General features: G+C 42.1%; 3 protein-coding genes across 13 annotated transcripts; 1 reads left to right on the top strand and 2 right to left on the bottom strand.

The window, feature by feature from the left end:
• The first annotated feature begins 660 nt into the window (after window positions 1-660).
• Window positions 661-6,970, top strand: LOC113448234 (serine protease harobin). Its single transcript, XM_026718842.2, has 5 exons — window positions 661-809; window positions 3,358-3,508; window positions 4,528-4,787; window positions 5,732-5,868; window positions 6,240-6,970. The coding sequence occupies exons 1-5, from the start codon at window positions 731-733 to the stop codon at window positions 6,408-6,410; spliced, it is 798 nt and encodes a 265-aa protein (XP_026574627.1). The 5' UTR covers window positions 661-730; the 3' UTR covers window positions 6,411-6,970.
• A 2,967-nt stretch (window positions 6,971-9,937) lies between these two features.
• Window positions 9,938-13,071, bottom strand: LOC113448205 (uncharacterized). Of its 9 annotated transcripts, none has more exons than XM_026718808.2 (3): window positions 12,853-12,914; window positions 11,390-11,443; window positions 9,938-11,050 (listed from the first exon to the last, which is right to left on the bottom strand). In XM_026718808.2, the coding sequence occupies exon 3, from the start codon at window positions 10,995-10,997 to the stop codon at window positions 10,149-10,151; it is 849 nt and encodes a 282-aa protein (XP_026574593.1). In that variant the 5' UTR covers window positions 10,998-11,050; window positions 11,390-11,443; window positions 12,853-12,914; the 3' UTR covers window positions 9,938-10,148. The 9 variants fall into 9 exon arrangements, with proteins under 9 accessions (XP_026574593.1, XP_087796089.1, XP_087796090.1 ...); XM_087939963.1 differs by having other exon boundaries at window positions 12,819-12,886; XM_087939964.1 differs by having other exon boundaries at window positions 12,344-12,871.
• Window positions 13,072-15,168: 2,097 nt separating this feature from the next.
• On the bottom strand, window positions 15,169-25,763 carry LOC113448243 (uncharacterized). Of its 3 annotated transcripts, none has more exons than XM_087939940.1 (7): window positions 25,694-25,763; window positions 21,532-22,626; window positions 19,534-20,627; window positions 18,819-18,936; window positions 17,246-17,860; window positions 16,389-16,549; window positions 15,169-15,516 (listed from the first exon to the last, which is right to left on the bottom strand). In XM_087939940.1, exons 2-7 carry the CDS (start codon window positions 22,133-22,135, stop codon window positions 15,508-15,510), a joined length of 2,601 nt encoding a protein of 866 aa, XP_087796066.1. In that variant the 5' UTR covers window positions 22,136-22,626; window positions 25,694-25,763; the 3' UTR covers window positions 15,169-15,507. The 3 variants fall into 3 exon arrangements, with proteins under 3 accessions (XP_087796066.1, XP_026574639.1, XP_087796067.1); XM_026718854.2 differs by having other exon boundaries at window positions 21,532-22,472; XM_087939941.1 differs by having other exon boundaries at window positions 21,532-22,472; window positions 25,722-25,758.
• Window positions 25,764-25,809: the final 46 nt, after the last annotated feature.

Raw genomic sequence — 25,809 nt, 5'->3', positions numbered from 1 at the left:
TGGTGTGCAGTGTTCTATAGCGTCGTTTTGAGGGAAGAAGTTGAAACAGTTTATGTCCGGGATGTGAGGGGTCTGTAAATATTTTCACAGCCCTCCTATTGACTCGTTCAGTATACAGGTCCTCAATGGAAGGCAGGTGGGTAGTAATTGTTTTTTCTGCAGTCCTAATTATTCTCCAAAGTCTGTGTCTGTCCTGTTGGGTTGCAGAACCAAACCAGACAGTTCTAGAGGTGCAGATGACAGACTCAATCATTCCTCTGTAGAAATGGATCAGCAGCTCCGTGGGCAGTTTGAACTTTCTGAGTTGGCACAGACAGAACATTCTTTGTTGTGCTTTTTTGATGATGTTTTTGATGTTAGGTGTCCATTTTAGGTCATGTGATATAGTAGAACCTAGAAATTTGAAGGTCTCTACTGTTGATACTGCGTTGTCTAGTATTGTAAGAAGTGGTAGTATGGAAGGGTTTCTTCTAAAGTCTACCACCATTTCTACAGTTTTGAGTGTGTTCAGTTTCAGATTTTTCCGGTTTCACCACAAGGCAAATTGAATAACCGCTGATATAGAACCAAGTTACGTAAGGGTGAGAACCTGGCATTTGTTTCACATCTGTGCCTCGGCCTTGGAGTGGAAGAGAACAATGTGCTTAATCAAATATTTTAAACATTCTTGCCAAAATTGTTTCCTATTTCTAAACTCCAAGCAAACAGTTTGCCACACAGAGTGGAAGCTATGGCACTAATCAGAGTGCTAGCAAGCCTTCTGATACTACAGCTTTCTTACAGTAAGAGCCTGGACCATGGAGCAAAAGGTAAACAGGACTTTAGGTATCTTTTTCATTTAAACCTCGAATTACATGAGTAAAATTTCATGTAATAAATTAACTCAAAATGGACAACAGGTTACAGGTAGAGAGTGGGGGAAGAAGGCCTACCTGGTGCAAATGGAGAAGACCATTGCTGTATGTGTAATGATAATACGAATGGATACATTTGATTCATATCAGCGAAACTAGCCAATTAAAAATATATAATCACAAGTATAATCAGCTTCCTTTCGTGTTTCCATTTATTTGGCAAGTGACTTCAATAAAGGAAGATAACATATTTTGAGGAAAATGTTGGGGAAAGATTTTTAGTCTTAGGATACTGTAATAGTGTATACACAAATGGTATTTGAAATGGCCATTGATTTTTGTTCCAACTGGTAAAACAAATCTGTTGTATTTAACCTAATTCCCATTCTGTTAGATTTGCTGCATTATACAGCATGCAACATCTAGGTCATTGCTTCTTAAACAAATATCAAAACTTTCATGTAGGGATTTTACTGCCATCAGGGTTGGCTCAAACTGTTTTTAGTGAACTAAATCCAAATGTTATCTACTTCCTATCCAAATTCATAGATTAAATTCCATTTTTCATCAAATTCTTCCTCACTTTCTCTGCTACTATCCCCTATTCTGCTACCCCATGAGGCCACCTAAAACTTTTTTTGTTTTGTTTTCTTAGCAATCCAGTACAGCAAGATCAGACTCTGGACCAAATGTTTCTAAAAGCCCATCTTTTTTAGAAGCTAATCTGAACTATTCTTAGTTCAACTGATTAGCATAATCTGACTGGCAATGATACAGTTAAGTTATTGAGCAGCAAAGAAGCAGAGCAAAATATGCTATAACTTTTGAGAAGACCAGATGCCTTAGATCTCAGCCATCAGAATGGCAGAATCATGCGATTTAACCTGTTTCCAGCATTGCTGGAGATGTAAAGTATAGTATTTTTGTATATCTGAGGCTTCAAAGTTAAATGTCCCTTTTTTTTTGTACTTCATTTCCCTTGAATGGTAAACTTGAAAGCCAGGACTGATTATGTTTACCATATGTTCTGATTTGGCCAAGATGGTCCCAGTTTTTGGCTCCAGTATAAGCACCCTAACTGGTATGCAAAATATCCTGGAAAGTAGTGCTGTACAGACCTGCAAAAGGGCACTCAGATTTAGCCACGTATTAATAACTAGTTCCCCAATGTGCAGGGAACTCAATGAGAGGAACTAAGCATCTATCCCCAGCTTTTCTTGTGCAAATTTACAGATTATGGCCTTTTGTCTTGAAGATGTGTGGAGTTCAATTCCCAAAATTCACCATGCTGTCAGGGGAATTGTAGGAATTAAAATCCATACATCTTCAACTTGCCAATGTTGAGAAACACTGGTTTAATTGGTTGAAACTATAATAAGCTCATCGATATTGCTGTTTATAAGGTGCTCTAAGTCTAAGAAGCTTCTATAATTCGAGCAGCAAGACACTATTTTAAATAACTATATGATCCTGGGATGAGAATTGTGGGAATGATAAAAATGTCTTTTTCACTTCCATATTGAATAAGTCAACTCCCCTGTCTTGGAAGTCTGTCTACCCCTAAATCTTAACATCACTAACAAAGCAGAATCTGTTTCACTACAGTATTAAGTGATAAGGTCCTGGACATATTTATTTTAGAGTGTGATGAGCTAGCATCTCTGTTTAATATTTAATGAATTTTTGCTTTCATAAAACCATATCGGGAAGTATGGGAAATAATTTTTTCTGCGATGTATATGCACACACACACACACACACATGCACACACATGTACCACTTTACAAATCCTTAGTAAGATCACATCTGGAATACTGCATCAAGTTTGGTCACCACATTACAAAAGAAGATGTTGAGACTTTCGAAAAAATACAAAGAAGAGCATCTAAAACGATCAAAGGTCTGAAGGCTAAAACATATGAAGAACGGTTGCAGGAATCGGGTATGGCCAATCTAGAGAAACGAAGGACTAAGTGTAACATGAAAGCAGTGCCCAAGTATTTGAAGGGCAACCACAAAGAAGAGGGGGTCAATTTACTTTACAAAGCACCAGAAGGCAAAACAAGAAACAATGGATGGAAACTAATCCAGGAGAGAAGCAATCTGGAATGAAGGAGAAACTTCCGAACAGTGAGAACAATTAACCAGCGGGACAGCTTCCCTTCAGAAATCATAGGTGCTTTATCACTGGGGGTTTTGAAGAAGACAGCCCCCTGGGTTGGACTAGAGGACCTCCAAGTTCCCTTCAAGCTCTATTCTGATTGACTGATATACATGCATATAGGAAGACTCGTGGTGGTGCTTTAATTTACCTACATGGGCATAGTCATGTATACAATTTGCAAATAATCCATAATAAATAAAGCAATTTTATTCAACTGGTTTGATGTTGTGTGTCTCATAAAATTACTCCAAAATTACTGTACTAATAGAAACACTACTAATAAAAGCAATTCTGTTCTATTTCACAGCCAAACAGTGACCTTTCTTTGTTTCTTTGCAGCAGTAACTCCTCTTGATCGGATCATTGGAGGTTTTGAATGTAACCAAAATGAACATCCTTTCCTTGTATACTTGTATAACTCTGCAGGGTTTTTCTGCTCAGGGACCTTGCTCAACCACGAATGGGTGCTGACCGCTGCACACTGCAACAGGTGAGGGGATTACAGAAAGTGGAAGGGTTGTGGGAGATCGTGCTTAAATATCCAGATTTTTTTGTAATTAATCTGCTAGTTTGTAGTAACTTCTCTGTGCATTTTGAATGAGTGTTCTGCTGCTACTGCTCCTCACAATCATATCTTGAACAGTGCTGTTTATATTTATGGTAGAATTTCCTTCTTCTTCACCACAATATTTATCTTTCCCTTTTTTACTGGGATACAATAACAGCAAACACAACAATATCTGGAACATTACCTGAACACCGTCAGCATTGACAAAATCACCACAGTCAATTGCAAAAGGCAGCTTTGCTTGGAACAGCTTACATCCTGTGACAATCCCTTTAATACCACGGAACCACAACATCTACCTACACCAGGTCCTCGGAAAGGGCTCGATAGGTGGAAAATAATGGCAAATCCAGTCTAAATATCTGACTGCCTGTGCAACCGACCAGAATAGATTAACCGTATGCTGCCTGACTCTGGGGGTTTGCAATAAGAAAATATTTTTTTAAAAAAAGATTAAAATAGCATAAAAGATAAAAACATGTGAGGGGCTTCTCTCTCCCTTGTCAAAGACCTGGCGAGGCACCACACTTGACTCTGTGGTTTCTTCCCCAAACCTCCAAAACTTTAACCTTAGACTGTCTAGGGTTACCCCATTCCTAAGGAGTCTGTAAGGGGCGTGTTGCGTGCGTAAGTGGACCAGCATGCCTACTGTCCCTGTCCAAATGTTCCCTTTTATTCATATCCATTTCATGTATTAATAATCATGTTTATACTTATATCTGTTACCTAATACATACTCAACAAATAAAATAATAATAATAAAATCTTCATAGCTCTTCAAAACAAGAGCAGAGTGGTCAAAATCCAGATCTTGTGTTCGTCTTTATCTATCCTACGATCCTTCGATAGGTTGGTTTGAGAGAGGATGTACACCATACAAAATCATAACGTTAATGTCAGAACCACATGGACTCCTTAACTTTTCATTGTTTTTCTTGTAGGGAAGATATCCAGATAAAGCTTGGTGTGCATAATGTACATGTACACTATGAGGATGAGCAGATAAGAGTCCCGAAGGAGAAGTTGTGTTGTCTCAGTACCAATAACTGTACCCAATGGGGCCAAGATATCATGTTGATCAGGCTGAACAGTTCTGTTAACTATAGTGAACACATCGCACCTCTTAGCTTGCCTTCCAACCCTCCCAGTATGGGCTCAGTTTGCCGTGTTATGGGCTGGGGCACAATCACATCTCCTGTAGGTAAGGATCTCCGACTATACTCTCGGACAAAGCTATTGATGTAACGTCAAACTTCAAAAGCAGTAAGAGCTGCAATGGCGCAGTGGTTAGAATGCAGTACTGCAGGCTACTTCTGCTGATTGCCAGCTGCCTGCAATTTGGCAGTTCGAATCTCCCCAGGCTCAAGGTTGACTCAGCCTTCCGTCATTCCGGTGGGTAAAATGAGGACCCAGATTGTTGGGGGCAATAGGATGACTCTGTAAATAGCTTAGAGAGGGCAGCAAAGCACTGTAAAGCAGTGTATAACTCTAAGTGCCATTGCTATTGCTATTTGTTGATTAGCTAGGATTGGGTTTATTCCATGTTCTCAGACTTAGCTTTGTCTGGTTCAGATGACATTTTTCCTTTGTTTCCTTAAGACTTATATCCATCATATCTACCCTCCCCAAGGAGGGTAGATAATTTTTTAGACACGATTCCTGCATTTTTGTTCTTGTTCACAATACAAGCTTATGGGCTGCTTCATCTTCAGATATGGAAGTTTCAGTATGCTTCCTGAGGAATTTTGAGAGATGAAGTCCACAAGTCTTAAAGCTCCCAAGTATGGAGACCTCTGTTCTAGATCTTCTCCAGAAGATGAAAGATCAATTCTATGACCCTCGAACTAACAAAAGTCCTACTTTGCCCACAAGGCAATCTTTGCACAGAGTTCTGGAGGAAGTTGAGAAGCCTTCAAATGACCTCATCTAGTAATATCTTGACAAAAACCACCCTTTGCAAACATTTAACTAAATCTATTTTTTCCAGGTGTCCCTTTGGATATCTTGAAAGACAATACTTTCTACTCCAAAGCAGTGAGATAAGCTCTATTGGTTGGAAACAATAGAAGTTATAGTTCTATGTATCTAGGAGGTAAATTGTGAAAGGTGGAACCGTGTAACTTCACCTATTTTTAATTTTTTCAGTGACTTATCCCGAAGTCCCTCATTGTGTTGACATTAACATACTCCATATTCCGGTGTGTCAAGCAGCTTACCCAGCAATGTCAGGGAAGAACATATTGTGTGCAGGTGTCCTGGAAGGAGGCAAAGATTCATGTAAGGTAAGTTGATCCCTTCTAAGACAGACTCCTAAAGAAACAGTGCCAGTTTTCAAAGCTATGATAAGAGATTGAGCCTTGAAGGCATCTTGTAGAAAGATACATACCAAGTCACAGCTTTTTCTAACTCCAGTGCCTTCTAGGTGTCTGGATTTCCAGAGTCTAAAAAAAGCGTACTGCCTGGGAATATTTACCGTTATATACTCAATACTGTTGATGCTAGCAGGGGAAACTCCAGGAGTTCAATTGTATAAGGATCCTGGATTGGGGAATGCTTGGGGCTACAAGGGGAACGGATGATGAAGGGAACCATTTGCTCCACTTCCCATTCATAGATAGTAATGTGATGTTCCATGTTTGATTTTTCTCAACAGGGCGATTCTGGGGGACCCCTCATCTGTAATGGACAAATCCAGGGCATTGTATCTTGGGGGCGCTTTCCTTGTGCCCAACTCCTTGAACCTGGCGTCTACACCAAGGTCTTCGATTATAATGACTGGATTGAGGGTATTATTGCAGGAAATTCAAACGTCATCTGCCCCTAGTGACGATTTTTGAAAAAGATAAAAAGGAGAAAATGCAATGTATAGTACATCTCTTCTGTATTCTCCAATCTTATCCAACTACTTTGGAATAAATTCCCAGGCAGTAAGTATTTTTTAGACTCAATGAGACTGCCTTTGGGGTAAGAAATAGTCAAAATAGTGCTGCGGGGATCATGTCCCAGTTCAATCTCAATATACAATAAACTCAGTTAAGATGGAGGTCTGTTTTAAGGTGAGGTGCAAAATGTTGACTCTAAAATGGGCCATTCCAAATATTTTAACCTCTGAATATCCTTCAATTTTTATCCACTTCTGGGACAGTGGGGTCCCTTGCTGCTAATTTTTTTGCAGACATTTTATTACCCAGCTAGGTAATATAATCAGTGCTAAAATATTCTCTTCTATTGGTACTTATGTGACATTTATAATATGCTCATATGGAGTCATGAACTTAACCATATATACCTGAGTCCCATTGTTGCCTAAAAAGCATCCCAGATTAACCCCCCCACTTTTCAACCACAAATCTTTTCCACAGTAATAAAATCTTGTAAATCATCTTTCACTTGTTTTCTGATCCTTCAGTTTTGACACTCTTAGCAAAGAAACAGCCTGGCAACTGGCAACATCTGGACAACTAGGCTTAAAAGCTGAAAATGCTGACCTGGGTAGGATGTGGACAGGATATTATCAGAGCGAGCAACTGGAATAAAAATAATTCTGAAAAATGGTGGTGAAGCTCACAAATTGCTTGGGATCATGTCAGTCAGGAAGCCATCACCAAACCAACCTGCTTAATGGCCTGATGCAATGTGTATCGTAATGCCAATTGAGACTTGCTCCTACCATTTATGGATGGATGCAATGGCAGAGATCCGATTTTACATAACCTCACTGAGCTAGGTTTGGTTTTGCTGTGATGGAGAACTGGGCTTCCATCTTAGGTGGTCCTCCCTAGCAGTCCTTTAATAGGACTCATTCTCTGGTAAGTCTAACTCTGAGCTTCCTTTCATCTACAAACCAAAGAAAAAGGAACTTCTTGCAAGGCCCTTATAAGCTACTGGTTTCTTGGTCTACCCATGTTTTGATTTCCTTTAACATTCCTAAATATACAACCTGTGGTTGAATCCTAGGGCCATAAGCATCTTTGGCTGGGTTTGCACAACACAATGATCCAAGAGATTAACTTTGCTTTTTCTGGCTCAACAGATTTGCTTGGTTTTTGTATGGCCTACTGGAATGCAGCTTTCTTGGAGCTAGGCCAGACACTCAGTTTGACATAATTTTATTCGCATGAAATGTTAATTAAAAATATAAATACAATTATTTCCCAGTCATGTATTTGATGTCTCCTCATCCTTGCCTTAGATAAGAATGTATAAATACATTCTGCTATATTGGCCAGAACCTATCTTGATCTAAGAGTTTGCTTCTCACAATGCCCATTAGATACTGCTGGAGTATTCCCAAGCAAGAAATGACTGCACCTGGTACTTGGACTACACCTCCCCCAGCTTGGAAGTGCCCAGGATTAATAGCTCTCATTGCTCCTGTCCTCACTGAGTCAAAAATCTATCCAAGATGACTATCAGTATGTCACATACTATTGAATTCAGCGGGTTAAGAACAATGCATTCTTCCCGTTTTTAAAATTTTTTAGCAAGACTCATACGAAAAAAATAGAACCTCTGAGGAATATGAATAGATGGTATCTTCAGTCAATGTGTAAGAAAGTCTTTCTTGCATCCATCCAAAAATACACCCACCCACCCCCCAAATTCATTTATATCAAATAAAAGCATGGCTAAAAATCTAGTCTTTTTTTTACAAGAGAAGAATGTAGACTACATTGTGTTAGGACTCCCAAATGTTGTATAGTTCTGATGAGATCAGAAGGGGGGCAGGGGGAAAGCCAGCTACAAATTTTTCTAACCAACACCCTCCAATCCACTGAGAAAAGTCTGATGCGTTTAAAGGGTTATAACATGCAATCCACAGCCTGCCCACCAGACGATTTATCCAACTTGTACATCAGAATGGTATGCTTTACATTTCGTCTAAGAAGCCATTGACAAGAACATTACACAAACCTCACAAAAGGTTGCTCTTCCAATTAGACTATTGTGTTTTCCTAGCAAATAATCAGCCTTTTTTGGGAATCTCCAAGAAGAGATTCCTAGATTGGTATTTTATTGTATGGGCTGCTGCTAAAAATCCTTGTGCTGGTTTCGTGTTTCACGGCAAGTCTCTTTGGGGGGCTCCCCACAAGATCTAGTCAAAGCACACGTGAAAAGGCCCAGCAGAACAATGCAAAAGCTGGCTCGGACACATCAGATCAACCCTAGCCAAGGAGTGTATTTTGGGGGGGTGGGGGGGATGCCTTTCTTCTGAGTTGCTTCAGAGGGCTCTCAAGTACCTACCTTAGTCTTTCCCCTTTCACACACACTACTCCTTTTGTCCCCACCCCAATTGATCCCTGTGCTGCACAATGCACAGACGCAAGCCCTAGGTACCCATCAGGCGAGGCTTTCCCTGGGAGGAAGGGAAAGGCTTAAAAAGACATTTTCAAACTTGGCAAAGATGAGGTTGTTTTGGGACTCCAAAATTCTTCAGCTCAGTAGACTACTAGGTCTTTTGAATCTCCTCAGCTGTAAGGAAAAATAAAAAACACAAATCTGAACACGCCTGTAAAGTTTTCATTTCTGGTCTCATGTGGGGTTTTTAGAAGGGCAGCGGGAAGTAAACAACTTGAGCGGTAAACCCAAAGGAAATAGCAGAATATTTAACCATGGGCTACCCTTTAATGCAATGGTGTACAACCTGAGATTTCAAGGCTGTATGTGAGACCGTGGTGGCACAATGGTCAGAATGCAGTATTACAGGCTAATTCTGCTAATTGCCAGGAGTTCCATCCTGAGCAGCTCAAGGTGGACCCAGCTTTCCATCCTTCTGAGGTCGGTAAAATGAGGATCCAGATTGTTGGGGGCAATAGGTTGATTGCATAAATTGCTTAAAGAGTGCTGTAAAGTACCATGAAGTAGCATATAAGTGCTATTGCTATAAGCCATTACTGGTTGCTAGTTATTTGCTGACATGGGGAAGAACCATATTAACTTACTAATTTAATTTTAATGACATTTAAGTTGGAACAATTTTTAATCCTGGTCCCTGCACTCAAATGCTGTCCTTTACTTCAAAAAGGTGGTGCATTTCCCCTCTCCAAATCTGCCACCAGAGACAGACTAGTGATCAAGCCAATCCCATCAACTTAAGAAGCAATCCCTGCCCATAAGATAAGGCAACCTTCTAGCCTGGTTCTCCTACACTGTTTTCACAATATAGGCTAAATGATGGTTGAAACCACAGTCTAAGACCTATTACAGACGTCTACCAATGCTTCCGAGACTCTCAGGCTTCGAAAACCATAATTAACAGAGATCTGTGACATTATCGGTGGCCTTTATGTTTCAATAATACATGGTGAAAAAAGGCAACCTATAAGCAAAAGCTGAATATGAGGAAGTACATTTTCAAATAGATCAGCCTTTTATTGTCATGCAAAGCATCACCTATAGAACTTGGTATACAAGAAATACAATAGCTGCCAGAAATCATGTCTCTTTAGCTTTGAGTAGTAGCAAACGTCTGAGCAGGGCAGCCATCAGCTGACCAGACTTCCTACCCCTAAGGGTCCCTTCCCTTACAAATAGCCCTGCCTGCCTGCCTATTCCTGAGACTTCAGCGTAGCCAACTTCTTGCTGAAGCCCGCTGCCTTGCTCTCTCCGGATAGGGCTGCCGTCCAGGCTCAGGATGCAGAAACTGGTAGTCTTCTGCCAAGGCGACAGCTTCATCCCCATTTTCTGGATGACGCTCCCGGACCCATTTCTGGACATCATCAGGGAGGAGGTTCAGGAACTGCTCGAGGACTAGCTGCTCAACTATTTCTTCTTTGCTGCGGGCCTCTGGTTTCAACCACTGGAACAACAATTCCTGGAGCCGCTCATAAGCCACTTGGGGACCTTCAGTCTCTTTATAGGCGAAACCCCGAAAGCGTTTGCGCTGATTTTCTGAGACTGTGTTGGACAAGCACGGAATAGCCTGTTCCACCTTTGTGCAGCCCCCTGCCCGGCTGACATCCAAACTGCTGTGTGCTTCCTGGGCTTCTCCAAAGAGGTCAGGCAGCAGCATAGCCCTTCTTGGCTCTCTGGCTTCCTGGCAAACATCAGGCATTTCTTTAAAAGCTTCGGCATCATCTTCCATCATCCGTTTTGCTCCCTTCCCTTCGTTCAAGGGTGGCACTGGAACAGCAGCAGCTACCTCCACTGGAGGTGGCACCAAGGCTGCCTCCGTTTTTGGCTCCTCTTCATGTTTCACTTTCATTTTTGTGACTTGGCATGGAACAGCAGGCTCTGCTGGCATTTCCAAAGGTTCAGCATCCTCACCCAAACATTTGGCAACCATCTTAGGCTCGCTCTGATCGCTACCAGAGTCCTGATGTTTAGTCACAATGCCACCCTCCGAGTCCCTATCTTCCGCAGGGTCAGAACAGGAGCCATCCAGGAATGGTGCTTGAATCTTATTGGCCATTCTTCACTGGCTGCCCACAGGCGTTGCAGCTTTTTTTCCCCCCTGGGAAAGTTCTATAACAAGAGATGTCAAAAAGAGAGAGAAAAAACGTGGTAAACATTCAAGATTAACTCTAAAGACTTCTGTGTAGACATTCATTAAAAAATTGAGCAGAATCGGGCTCAGAAGTGTGGACAACAGGTACCCCCCCCCAAAATGTGGATCCCAGGGAACCCCTAGCACTACTAGTTAAAATGTTAATGAGAAAAAGAAGAGGAAATAATGAAGAGAGGTTTTAACTGTTGCTAAAGATGACAAATATTCTGTGAAGTAGGTGTGTTAGGTGTACAATTAGAGTCTAGACACTGTAAAACTATGCTGAAAACAGGTTAGCCTTCTTTGCAGCTACTTACATTTTTCTACTGCTGTGGATTACTGCTGCTTCACTATATCCGCCTCCCTTTAATCTGTATTTTAAAAAGCAAACCAACATGTAAACACACACTTGGGAACAAATGCCAACCAATGCAACTTCTTTCCTTGTCACTTCACAAAACATCTGATTCCCCAGGGGGCAACTAGGTACCAAAGGAGGGAAATGACAGGTATGCAAAGAGCATGTTATGTGGAACTAAGTGTATTCCACTATCTAATGAAAGGCCTGTTAACATATAATTTTGTTAACAGGCCTTTCATTAGATAGTGGGAATACACTTTGCAGAAAGGCTGCCTTTTTGTTATGCATTATTTTTAAATATGTTTTTTAAAAATCCCAATAACATTTTGGTGAATTTCTCCCAGGAGTTCAAAAACTCCCCAAAGGAGCATATCCTTATGGCTCCAAGATACAGTACAGGTAGTCCTCGAGTTACAACCACAATTGAGCCTAACATTTCTGTGGTTAAGTGAGACATTTTTAAAGTGAATTTCGTTCCATTTTACGATATTTTTCAGTGCAGTTGCTCCGTGAATTCCTTCAGCTGGCAAGTTAGTAACACTGTGATTAAGTCAATCCGTTTATTAGTCTTAGACCAGAGACCTGGTTGTTAAGTGAATCTGGCTCCCCCATTGACTCTGCTGCTCAGAAGGCTGCAAAAGGGGATCACACGGCCCTAGGAGACATTGCGATGGTCGTAAGTATGAACCAGGGGCCAAGCATCTGAATTTTGACCACACAACGATCTTGGAGTTGATGCAATGGTTGTTAACTGGGGGCGGGGAACAGCCCCAAGTCCTTTTTTTTCCAGTGCTGTTGTAGCTTTGGTCACTAGGCGAACGGTTGTAAGTCAAGGACCACCTGTACTGAAATAAGTAACAATTAAGTTTGAAAGAGAGGGGGAAAAAAAGAAAGCCAGTGCACGGCCCACCCGTTCTTGGAGGCAACTATTTCCCCCGCAAGGCCCCACGTTTTCATGAGAAACACTTCGCAGGCGAGATCCGAAAGGATTTCTGTCTCTCCCCCGTTCCCGGCCATGCTAAACGCCGAGCTCGCAGGAAACCCTTTGCTTTCCGCCACAGGATGGGGCGCAAGCCAGCCTTTCCCCTCTCGGGAAGAGAAAAAGGCAGCGAAATTTGCAAGAGCGGTGGCGGGAGAGCAAAGCAAGCGATGCTTTGGCCTGAACCTTCGGCCGGAGCGGCTGGTCTCTTTCTCCCCCCCGCCACTCCCGAGGCGGCCGGGAGAAGCGCCACGCAAAGCCGCGGGGGCTTTATAGCGCGCCCCCCCCCCCGGCTTCTCGCGCGGGAACCGAGCGAAGGGCCTTCTCTCCGGGAGCGCCGCCTTCGTTCAGATTCACCGCCTCCCTCGACCGGCCCTGGGCCGGGCGCGGTTGTCCCGCCAAGTACCGAGGAGAAAAGAGCGGACAACACCGCCACCAACCTGCACCCAGGCCAGGCCCGCTTTTAGCCGCTGGAACCCGCCTCCGGAAGTTCCCCGATTGGCTTCCGGCCCGAGGGACGTTGGCGGTTTAAAAGGGGGAGAAAGTAGAGCTATAAAGTGTAGAAAAGTTCCCCCACCCACCCCCGGGAGTCGTTGGCGCGTCGTTGAGAAACCGCTTCCGAGGATGGTCAACCGTAGGCAGAAAGGATCACGTATTTTCATAGGCAGCCGCGTTAGGCGACAAGTTTTTTTTTTTTTTAAACCAAGGTTGGACTAGAAGACCTCCAGGGATCCTTCCAACTCTGCTATTCTATTCCTATTGTATTCTATTCTATTCTTCTCTCTTCTCTTCTCCTCTTCTCTATTCTATTCTATTCTATTCTATTCTATTCTATTCTATTCTTCTTTTCTATTCTATTCTTCTGTTCTGTTCTTTTCTCTCTTCTCTTATTCTCTTCTCTTCTATTTCTATTTTATTCCATTCTGTTCTATTTTTCTATTTCTATTCCTTTCTTATTCTATTCTATTCCATTCCATATTTTCTGTTCTATTCTATTCTGTTGTTCTGTTCTGTTCTGTTCTATTCTAGTCTAGTCTAGTCTAGTCTAGTCTAGTCTCTCCTCACTTCTCCTCTGGGATCTGGGTTGGTCTCCTGTCTCTGATGTATCCAATGCCTACATATGTCACTGGAAACTCTTGAACACTCCTGGTGTTGTTGTGTGAAATCCCTTCTTGTTTAAATGTTGATAAATAGTCCCCCACAAGGATTAATAAATTCACGTGGGTAAACAAAGGACTCAAAGGGATGCAAAAATGCCAAGGATGAGCCCCGCCTTGCTATACAGGTAACTGAGACAATTGTCGGTTGCTAAGTGAGACATTTGTTAAGTGAGTTTTGACCCATTTTACGACCTTTGTCGCGTTGGTTGTTAAGGGAATCCCTGCAGTTGATTAGTTAGTAATCTGGTTGTTAAATGAATTTGGCTTCCCCCGTTGACTCTGCTGGTCAGTAGGTCGCAAAAGGGGAATCACGTGACTCTGGGACACAGCAACGGTCATAAATATGAAGCAGTTGTCAAGCATCTGAATTTGACCATGGTGCTTAAGTTTCAAGTAGATCTCTGGAGCTGTGTGAATTGTGATTTGTTTTAATTAGATTAACTGATGTTGCTTTAATTGCACAAACCTCTTCAGAACTAGTCTGGTTAACACATCTTCATTTATCTTTTGGACAGTTTTGAATGAGGGAACATGAATTAATTCCAACTTCAACCCCTGCTTTTTCTCATCCTACCTCCTGCCTCAACTTGAGGATGTTAAATTATAGGGTAAGGGGAAAAAAACCCACATTCAATACTCCCAATAACTGAATATGAGGGAGATTCTTTGGGGACAACAACCAAATGATCTAATCTGGAATGAAGTACATAAAGTAAGTAGCATTTGTTCTGAGCAGACTAACAGTGATTAACTTCTTCGATCAGAGTGATATGTTATATGTATATAGGTAGTCCTTGATGTAGAACCACAATTGGGAGCCGAACATTTGCTGCTAAGCGAGACGGTGGTTCGGTGAGTTGTGCCAAATTTTATGACTTATTTAATGAATCATTGTAATGTATTCACTTTGCTTGTTGGAAACTGGCTAGGAAGGTCACAAATTATGATCACACGATCCCAGGACATTCCGACAGCCTTAAATACTTGCCAGTTGCCAAGGTTACCCAACTTTGGATCATGTAACCACAGGAAGGTGGAAACAGTTATTAAGTGTGAGGATTCATCTTAAGTCACTTTTTTCAATGCAGTTGCAACTTCAGTCACTAAACAAATGATTATAAATTGAGGGCTACCTCTATATACATACGTGTGTACATGTGTATGTGTCACGTTATTAATTTTCCCTTAGCTTATCTTTTCCATTCTCTCCAGTGTCAAGTATTTGAAATTCTTTAGAAAAGAAACTTACATTTCTTACAAAAAAATTCCTGTTGTGTTTATGGTGGTAATGTTTTTCTTACGCTGATCAACACTATATTCACTTATGCAGCCGATGTTGGGAATCTGTCAAGATCTGTAATTATTGTACTTGTGAATATATTAAGAGAGAATATAATGTTCATCATGAAATCAGGCTGGATCTAGAATACCTCAAGGCTTGCATCTGGGCTAACAATTCCTTCCAAAACCATGGCTTGCTTTCCAAAACAGGAGCTTTGATTTCTTGTGGATTAAAAGGAGGCTTTCTCTTTGCAGACTTCTATTCTAATTGGGTCAATGCACATGCTATTTATTGCCCATAAAGAGTACAATAAATCATTCCCAGTTGCTTTATTTAAACTCAAGCAGGAAAGGGAAGAAAGAGATTACTACAGTATAAAAAATAAAATAAAAACAAGGGTAACAGTAAAAAGGTAAAGGAATGACAACATTTGCACCATAGCAGGGAAAGAGCATCTGGATCAGAGCCTGCGGTAGTCTAAGCAATCCAACAGGATGAGGAAGGAATAGGGAATCACGGGCAGGGATTGTTGAAAGTCTCAGGCAATCAAGCAAAGGGTGCTTTTCACTCTCCTTTTAAATCAGGCGCTTCTAATATTGCTGCTGAATTTCTTGACTGGGGGTGGGGGATGTACATTCAGTCCATGCAAGGATTCAAAGATGCTACAGGAAAGATAAAACACTGTTAGTATTGGATCAAAACATATTGAGCATTTTATATTCAGAGAATGAACACATGGCAAACAATTTAACATTAAAACTGGCTTGATTTCTAATCAAGGCCAGATATCTCATTAAGAAAAAAAAGAGATTCATTCATAAAAAGTTTCATAAGTTAAGATGATAGATTGGAAGAAAAATGCCAGATAAGCAGATGTTGCTCACTTTTGTTTACATATAATGGGGCACAAATGTGCATCAAAAAGTGGAAAGACCACATATTTAGATGGATTACATCATGGAAGGTACAATAACTAACCATCAAACTACCCATCCATTTAAAAAAAAAAAATTCCGATGGGAAATCTTCCCACACCAGTAGAAATAATTCTTTACTAGCTTCTCCATACCCTGTGTGATGTTCAAAATATCTTCCATCTGGTTAAGTTTTACAGTCTGACCTAGTGAATTTTGTTGAGAATGGAACTTTAATTCTCCGTTCCAAGACTGTCTTCTCAACCAGTCACCAGGATAGAAGCCATCTACAGCAATCCAAATTTGCAATGACACTGCGTTGTAGACCTTCCCTAATTGAAGAAGAGAACTTTCCATGCTATCACTTTGGAAAACAGGCAACTGCTTTGGATTAATGGGAAAACTGTAAATTCCACCATATATTCCAAACAGCAAGGTCAAATATTTTAGGATGACTGTTTGCCTTTTTAAAAATCCTTGATACTTTCTCTGTTTTAACAGTACTCAATATGAGGCTCATGGCAGGATCTCCGTTTTAAAAGAAAGAAAAATAAAACCCAGATAATATGAAAGAAAACATGCCTTAATACAAACGAACAGTAGTAAAAGGGGAGACTTACATTTCTTTCTCGCCATGCTGGCCTACTAGGGATTTCAGCAATGTTCTGTGGTATGTTTGTTCCTGGCAAAGATTTTGTGTTGTTCAGGACCCGTACCACAGTCCCAAGAGCCTCTGATAAGTCCTGCAAAGGGGTGCCACTCAACCCATACAGTGTCGAAGCTGCATAGAAACGAACAACAACAAATCGAAAATAAGTATCACAAAATGCTTCAGGAGGGGAACTTCTTAGCAGTTGGCACCTTCATTCTTGCCTTCTTAATAAAGTACCATGAAATAAAATACCTTGAGATACGTCTTTTCACCTTAGTTTACTTTAGAAATCAACCCCGGTATTATGGATAATTGTTTCAAAGCAAGTATTTGCTGCCAATTCTAATTCCATCTTTAGTCCCTTCATCAAGTTCTTTACTGGTGCCTTTAAGCTGTGTTCATTTTAATTCTTATTTAATTCATTGATATCCTATCTTTCCAAATGAAATACTTATTTAAGGCTGCTTTTAGCTCAGATGCCAGTTAAAAGCATTCCCCACCGAATATCAACACTACATTTTCCTGGTGAGCGCTCTTATATTATGACAAATTGAAAAGTGAGATTGGCTACGGGGGATGCTGTTTTCAATGACAAGTAGACTTAATCAACAGCCAAGAAATTATTCTGGGAAGGATCGAAGTGATTTATGTACTGTGTTGTGGTCAGCACTGTGTTCAGCAATAAATAAATATTAAGCGGAACCAACGGCAAGGCAGTTGTACAAGTATACTGGCAAGATACAAATTCTCGCAACACATGAAGGACAACAAGGAAATTGATGTCACTATGTGAAGAGACCTCCTCGTTTCTGCTTCTAGAGTTACCTTGGGTTAATCGGAGCTCCTCACGGACGGTATCCAACTCAGCCTTCAACACGGTACAGCCTACACAAGGGGGTAGCATCCTGGAACCGGGGCCCCCGTCTTGAAGGGCTGTGTCACCACTACCATTTCCACTCCACGGAGAATCCAGTAAAATGTCAATGCTGTCACTAAATGAAGGTCTGTCTATGTCAGGAGACCCATGACCGTCGTGGCCTGGTTGGGGGCTGGCCTCGGTTGCATCCTTGTCAAAAGCCAGCTGAGATGACCCAAGACTAGTCGATGCTTTCTGCTCATGCAGAGTCCCATTCACAGCTTCTGAAACTCGGCTACTGCTTTTCGTCTTAGCTTCCCCTTCTGCCTGGTGTTCCCCAGCCACGTTATAACCGGGAGCAGATCTTCCCCGCCCTTTGGCTTTCCCAGCTTGCTTTCCAGGCACAGAGGTGGGCATTTCTTTTGCTTTCTTTCTAGTTTCAGCCACTTCTTGCTCTTCTATGCTGTTGTTCAACTTCACCTGCTTGGCTGCTGCCACACCGTGTTCTCCATCCTGTTTGGGCACAATCTGCTTCCTTGGATCTGATCTGGCTCTCTTCCTCAGCTGGAGATGTGTTTCTGTACCTGAAGATGGAGAATAAGTTTACCTTGAGAGACCTGCCAAGATACAAAAATAACAGATGGGCTCGTGGTTAAGGCCCTAGGCTGGGAATCATAAGATTTGGGTTCCAGGCCCATAGATGGTGGGATTCCACTCACGTCTTACAGAGTAAGTTTTTGTTTTAGCTGCAAATATGAATATTAGAATATGAAAGGTACTTGATAGCTTTCCTTTCATAAAAACTTTGAGAGGGATCACAATTATTCCTCTTTTACAGATAAACTGAAGACATCCTTAAGAAATCAAGATAGGTTGACTTGCTGAAGGTTAACCCAATATGGAATTCATTAATAGAGCTTATGCACATACTTGTAAAGTAATCTGAATTAATTTGAAATCATCTAGAGTTCTGTTTGTTGTCTTCTCTCTGTTACCCTCCAGAAGTGGCTTAGATTTTAGGAAGCCTTAACATTTGAGACTTCAATTAAATGCCTTTTTAATTCTGGCATCGATCTGAGAATTATTATTCAGAGTGTCTTTATAAATATACTGTCAAGTGAAGTCAACAGGCCCTGATGTGTGAATGAGGACCATAAGCTGAACTTGGGAGGCCTGTACCATCTCTCTTCAGCAAACACTTCACTTCCTTGCCATCTGATGATCCCAATCACCTTCTTGGCCAGTTTTTCCTTCCAAGAGATTTTGCTAATTTGCTAGTCTTTATGCTAAGAAGCATATTGCCAAAAATTCTTTTTCATTTGACTGTATTGACTAAGGAATCACAGAAATTGTCCAGAGAGGATACAGGGAGCACAAGTGGATAAAGCTGTTTATGGCATACAAATATAAGCAGAAATGGAAAATAAATCTAACTGGATATGCAGTAAAACAAATGAAAACAATAGAAAGCAATCCTCAAAAGACAAAGAAACAAATTTGTCACAACGAAGATTCAGTTGCACCTGATAAGCAAATTCTTACCTAGTAAGCCAACCTTCCTAGGATTTTCTTGACTGTCTTTTATGCAGGGTTGTCTCTGATCCTCATTCAAGTCTTCTTGAGGGGAATCTACAACCATGTTATCTGAGGTAACACGTACCTGAAAAATAAGAACGCCACTCTTGTGTTTATCACTTCTAAAATAAAAAGGGCCCTCAGTTCCACACCAAAGATGTCAAGAAGTCTTCCCCTATCTTTGTGAGCTGAAGATAAATATACAAGCATTTTGAACTTGCTGCCAGTTGCCTCATCCTAAATATCCTTCAAAACCAAATCCTGCTGCAGTCACATGAAAATATTGGTCAGAATCGGACAATTTATACCCATAAGAATTTTATTTTATTTTTTAAAAAAGAAAATTCATTTTCTACTGTCTAGAAAACTCTGAGTAGCCTTTCAGCTTCTACCAAAGCAGGAAGGCTCAAGCAAATTGGAAATGCGTCTTTTGGGGAAAGAGCCTACCTCCACCTGCAGTGCTTCTTGTTGTTCCCTTGTCTTTAAATCTCACTTTCAACTGAAAAACTAAAAACTTTTGCTAATAACTACAGTAATTCCTAGATTCCATGTATAAAAGTCTCTCGGTCAAGGAGAAAGATGTGTGTGTGGGGGGGGGAAATAAGACTTTTTCATTTCCTCGCTCCTCCTTTAATGCTATCTCCAAACCCCAAAGCAGAAATCACTCTCGGCATGCTCTTACTTGGTCCCGTTGCCTCTTGGACTCGAAATGGAGCTGGAATCTCTCTGCCAGGGCCACAGCTTCCTTGCCGTTTTCTGGCTGGCATTCGCGTACCAAGGTCTGGATCTCTTTAGGGAGTATGTTCAGGAACTGCTCAACCACTAGCAGCTCCATGATTTGCTCTTTGCTACGTGCTTCTGGCCTTAGCCACTGGTGGGAAAGCCGCCACAGGCACTGGTATGCTTCCTGGGGTTCCTGGGCCTCCTGGTACTGGAACTGCCTGAAAGAATGACGGCGGCTCTCCAAGTCGACGTCCGTTTCAAGTGCTTGAGCACAATTGCTGGCGCACAGCTGTTGGGCCTTGTGGCAGAGCTGCTGAGGACTCTGGTATGAATCACATAACGGATTCACACCGGAGAGGGGTGCCTCTGAGTTATCCCCTTTCCCTGGGGCCCCCAGGTGTCCCGCAACGCAAGGGAGCCTCGGGCCTGACAGCACCTCCTGACAGTGATCTGCAGGAGGCTGCTGAGACAAGAGCCACCTCAGGATCTCTTCGGCAGTCCAATACTGCACTTCCGGAGGCACCTTAACTCTTCCTCCCAGTGCTTCTTTCACGGCAAGTCTATTTAGACTCTTGCCCGGTAGGTCAGACTGCATTATCTGTTCTAACAAAGCCTGTAGGGGCGAGCCAGGCCCAGCGGCTGTTCCTGCTCCGTTCTTTGTGGACATCTGCAAGGTCTGCATGGGATTAGCGCAGGCAGCCGAGCTAGGACTGGCAGGAGATCGCTGAGTTAGCACCTGGACCAGCTCAGTTTGTTTCTGAAAGAGTTTCTCAAAGAGCTGGGCTTGGAACTCCCTATCCTCACGTCGCATCTCCTTGTCGTGCTGGATGAATTCGGCTAAACTCTGTTTTTCCTCAGCTTGGAGGGCCACCTGCTTCTGCATTCTCTGCAGCTCCGGCTGATGTGAACGACTGCACTTCTGGCCAGCGCCCCTTGACTGCCCATCCCCCTGAACCTTTTGTTTCCGAGTTCGAAGATGGGGACGTTGGTCAAGCATGGAGATGAGCTGCCTGGGTGGAGGTTGGATCTCCATTAGCATAGGAGAGGCCACATCTATAAAGTAAGGAACAGGGAAGAGCCATATACGTATATAAATATATATATAGTCTCCAAGCAGTGCAACATCATCAATAGCAAGGGTCTTCAAACTTGGCTGGTTTGAGACTTGTGGACTTCAACTCCCAGAATTCCTGAGCTAACATGGCCAGAGGAGGAATTCAGGGAGTTGAAGTCTACAAGTCTTAAACCTGCCAAGTTTGAAGACCCTTGATATAAACAAGTAAAAGCAACAACAACTAGTGGAAGTTGGCCTGCTATAGAGAATTATATGCATTTCCAGAAACAGAAAGTTGTGGTTCTAGGGGAGTTCAGGTAAAACATTTAGACCAAAAGTCCAATAAAACTATGAAACTAAAGACCCAAATATTTCATAAAATGATTAACAGCATATTCCTCCCTGCCCCTCCTTAGGTATCGTTCTAGATCAGTGATGGCTAACCTTTTCCACGTCGCGTGCCGAAAAGTTGTGCGTGCACACACACACACACGTGCCCACACCCATGATGCAATGCACGCATGACTCCCCCGCCCCCTGCATGCGCACGTACCGTGCACCTGTCTGCATGTGCACACAACCCCCCGTGCTGCTCCTCTGCGCATGCGTGCATGACCATGTGTGCACCTTTGCGTATACACACGTGACGCTCCCACACGCCCCACTCCCTGCACATGCATCTCCCCTAAGCATGTCTCCCTCCATGCATGCATGGCAGATACCAGACAATCAGCTGGCTGGCAGAGGGTGCAAGCACAGTGGGGCTCTTCTGGGTGACCTCTTGTGTGCCAGCAGAAATGGCTCTGCATGCCACTCCTGGCACCTGTGCCATAGGTTCGCCATCATGGTTCTAGACTAGAGGATTTGCACTGACACATTCCCCAGGAGAAATGAACAGTTTACCCAGCTCCGGTGAGATTTCATCTTCCGATTCCTCTTCCTTCACCTGAACTGGGATGATTTGGATCTCGCCAAAAGCCTCATGAGCCTCTGCGTGGGTGTAGCTGAATTCATCGGTCCCTTGGCTTTCGGAGGCAGCAGTCTGGGACAGCCAATGCCCAGAGGCCTGGGACCCCCAACGCTCAGAGATGCTGGATTGGGTCCCCCAGGGCTCAGAGATGGAGAGGCCTTCCTGTCTGTCCACTGCAACACTGGACCCTTCACCAACCTCAGAGGGAAAACCAGGCCTGCAGTTTATGTACTGTGTCATTATCTGGTCAATTTCGTCATAGAAGGGACACTTGATTGGCGGCCGCCCCACAGAGTTATTTTCCTTAGCCTTGCGGTAAGCCACTTTCAAGCCTTTCATTTTTTCACGGCACTGGTCCCCAGTCCGATAAATGCCCATTTCTGCAAGACGCTGAGAAATGCCATCATAGACTGCACGGTTCCTCCCGTGGGAGCTAAGGTCATGAGTGACCGCTGCCTCAGTCCAGAGGGCAAGGAGCACCTTGATATGCTCTGCTGGCCAGCTAGCTGCCCGTTCTTGTGGTCTATCCCGCCTCATTTCTACCAAGGAAAACCTGAAATGTCTCACTGGCAGGTTATACAGCAGAGCTCAGGCCAGCAGAAGTCCAAAGGCAAGCAATGCAGATACAAGGAAGGACATGTAAAAAGTCTGAATTTTAAAATTCCCAATTTCTGTGCTGGAACTGCCTGGTAGATGATCTTTGATTCTCCTTCATATGTCATTTATGCAGAGAGTGTAGATTATGAAACTTCCAAATCTAGGGATCTAAACTCTGAACAGCCACAATAGCTACATCTTTCCACTTGTATCGGGTGCAGAGATATTTAGACAGGGTAAGTCACAGCTCATGAAAGAAGGCAGAATACTGCATCTCCTGTGGAAGAAAGATCAGGTTTCAAAAGCCAATGTTTATAAAGTCAGAAAGCCTTTGATCGTCTATACCGTACAAAACCTCTCTCTCCTTTGAACTAATTTTGTTATCTCCTCTGTTTATTGAAGGAGACGGTTTGGTCAAATCTGGAAAAATCCTGGAAGTTCGTGCAAAAACAAAAAACACCAGACTAAATATTTATATCACACATTTCTCCCAAGGACCCCAGTGCAAGTTTAATGTTTTCTCCATTTTGCTTCACATCAATTCTGTGAAGCAAGCCAGATCAAAAGAAAAGTGCCTGGCTCAAGGTACAAGCAAGCTCAACAGAGAAGAACTACAGAGCAATCTGTCTCAGCTTGTCACACAATATTGTAGCCTTTGAACACTAACCCCAGAGAACCTCCAAAATAAAATTACTGTGCAAAATTAATTGGTAATACAATCAATTTATATTTCTTGCAGAGATCTGAGATGACTATTCCAAGAATAAGTAATGTTTTTTCCAGGCATGTCTACTTCCATTTTCAGCTTGCGTGATGCACAAAGATTTGTATTTGGTTAGAAAAATAAATAATCCTTTGTATACAAGCCCCCCCCAACATAACAGAACTAAAGCTGCTTCCATATCAGGAGATTACTTGCTTTCATTCACTGCCCCACATTCTAAAACATCATGGGAACAGGGGAACAGATTAGAAACACACAATCCAGGGCATCAGTGTTATGAGTAATAAAAGTCAGTAGGCACTAGATTATTCATTACATTTAAAAATGAACAATTTTATCTTCTAAAATATTGCCTCATAGCCTAATATAAATAGATCTTGCTTCTAATCAGCTTTATCTCCATGTTACATCTGCATAGAATGGCAGTATGACCCTACTGCATGTTTGCTCAACTGTAATAGAAGAGAAGATGTAGTATAAGTTTGGAACTGGGCTGTTAAAATGCACATTAATCCTCAACCTTAAGGAATTTCCAACCTTAAGCAACTTCAGTCCTCTTACATATTTTTATGAAAAAAAATTCAGATTTGTTCCACCAAATATATTCTCAGATAGCAGCACTACTGTTTTATCACAATCAGGAAAAGAAAGTGAAATACACTGTTCACCAAGGGATGTTGGGCTAACTGTTATTTCGCATCCTAGCCAACCTAAGAGTAGTATTGTGAAATGAATACTGGCTTGTGTATACAACGCGGTTTAATTATAACTCTTTTGTTGATTTTGTTGAGTACTAAAGGCAAAGGGTCCCTCATGCACAACACTTACTGGATATATTGTCTGCAGCAATGCAGAAGTGATTTGTCATTTTACTTTTTTCCCCCTCAGTCTGCAAATTGTATTACAGTAAGCTTTTTCCAAATCACCAGGTGGCAGCACCTGGATGTTGTTGTCTGGAATCAAAAACTAAATGATTTCCAGGAATATAGTCTGGAGAAGATTAAAAGAAATGCAAGCTACTTCAGTTGCAAAGCACATTGCATGGATATGCTCACATAATGCATTAGAAATCCAGCTAGACTTGAGGCCATTGCTTACAAGGTAGGGCAGAGGATTTGCCCAATGCATTAAAGCAGGGGTGTCCAACCTTGGTAACTTTAAGACTTGTGGACTTCAACTCCCAGAATTCCTCAGCCAGCTTTGCTGGCTGAGGAATTCTGGGAGTTGAAGTCCACAAGTCTTAAAGTTACCAAGGTTGGACACCCCTGCTTTAAAGCATAAGCTGACTTAACTAGGGTTCACTGATGTGCAAAGAATGATGATTAAAACTTTCTAAGAATTACCTGTTGTGGAAATGAACTACCAAGTGTATAATTAATCAGGTTAAGCATATTACATTCATTTTAAAGACGTATCTTTAACATATATGAATATACCCAATACATGATTGATCTCCCTGGAATAAAATTAACATAACATTAAGATAGTAAATAAAATAAGCTTTCAGGAAGAAAGTAGCATATAAATATTTTTAAATTCACACATGTAAACACATGGAAGAAACCTTTTAAGCTGCAGAGCAAGAATCCAAATGATCTCCAGCAGATGGTATCTATTCTCTACTTGCACACGTGTTTGCCTTATAGATATCCTTTTTATAGTTTGACCCTTAGTGATTGTTTATATGTATCTGTAGTGTATATCCAGCCAATTTTTGACATAGTTACCATTTTAACAGTTTAAATGACTATGCAATATATAGGTTGGCTACTGTATCCTTTCAAGAGGATTTGATTTAGTTATTGTTGCAATTGCTTACAGTGATTATATCTATGTGTGTGCACACACATACACACATAGAGGTAACATATGTATAGCAAATTTTTGACTTATTTTAACAGGCTGTGATTACATGTATTCACACACAAAGACATAAGTACCGAAAGAGCCAAATTTCTACTTAGTGGCCATTTCAACAATTTGGATTTTGTATAGCTTGTGTACACACAGACAGGAATATGTACATGCATATATGGTATGTATAGCTAGCTTCTGATTTAGTTATTTTAAGTTAATGTACATGCAAAACCAACAGTTGACAGTTATCATTTTATGTTTAGCCTGAAGTGATTTGCAGTGTGTGCGCATATGAGTGCGCATATACATATAAAGATATTTATACATACTGGATAGATAGATGGACGGACGGATGAATGGATAAGGATAGAGAGAGGGATGGATAGATGGATGGATGGAGAAGGATAGAGTGAGATAGATGATAGATAGATAGATAGGTAGGTAGGTAGGTAGGTAGGTAGGTAGGTAGGTAGGTAGATAGATAGATAGATAGATAGATCACGCAAACCATATATTATTGTATATACCCTGGAACATATACACTATACATCAATGCTACAAAATAAACCAAGAACCCGCTTCAGGAGCTAAGCTGCAGGCAGGACCGAGGCGCTCTGGGTTTAGATCCCTCCCGGGGGGAGCTCCGATCCCTGCAGGTGGGTTTTCCATCGGCCCCACCTTGCCCGCCTCCTTTCCCTTGGCTCCCTCAGCCCCCTCCCCTCTTACGGGGGTCTCCGGGCGTTATACGCGGCCCCCCGCGAAGGCAGCCGAGATGCTCTTGGAAGAAGGGCAAAGCCGCACACCGACCCGGTTAAGGCCAAGCGGTTTTAGCACGAAGACCCGCCACTTCCATCGCCTTCTTGGCCTCTCATGAGGAGGATGAGGATGAGGATGGAGGGGGGCCTGCTCTTCCTTACCTGCTTTGGGGCACCCCAAACCGCCTACCTGCGCTTAAAGAACCAAGAAAAGAGAAGGCGGCGCTTCGGCTAAGAACTCGCCCGAGGGAACCAATAGGAAAGCCGGGAGATCCCGA

The sequence above is a fragment of the Pseudonaja textilis genome, chromosome 10 (assembly GCF_049901715.1).
Source record: "Pseudonaja textilis isolate UNSWEBS1 chromosome 10, rPseTex1.2, whole genome shotgun sequence".
Taxonomy (NCBI): domain Eukaryota; kingdom Metazoa; phylum Chordata; class Lepidosauria; order Squamata; family Elapidae; genus Pseudonaja; species Pseudonaja textilis.
The sequence above is the reverse complement of the archived record's forward strand: the minus strand, read 5'-3'. Positions and strand labels throughout refer to the sequence as shown.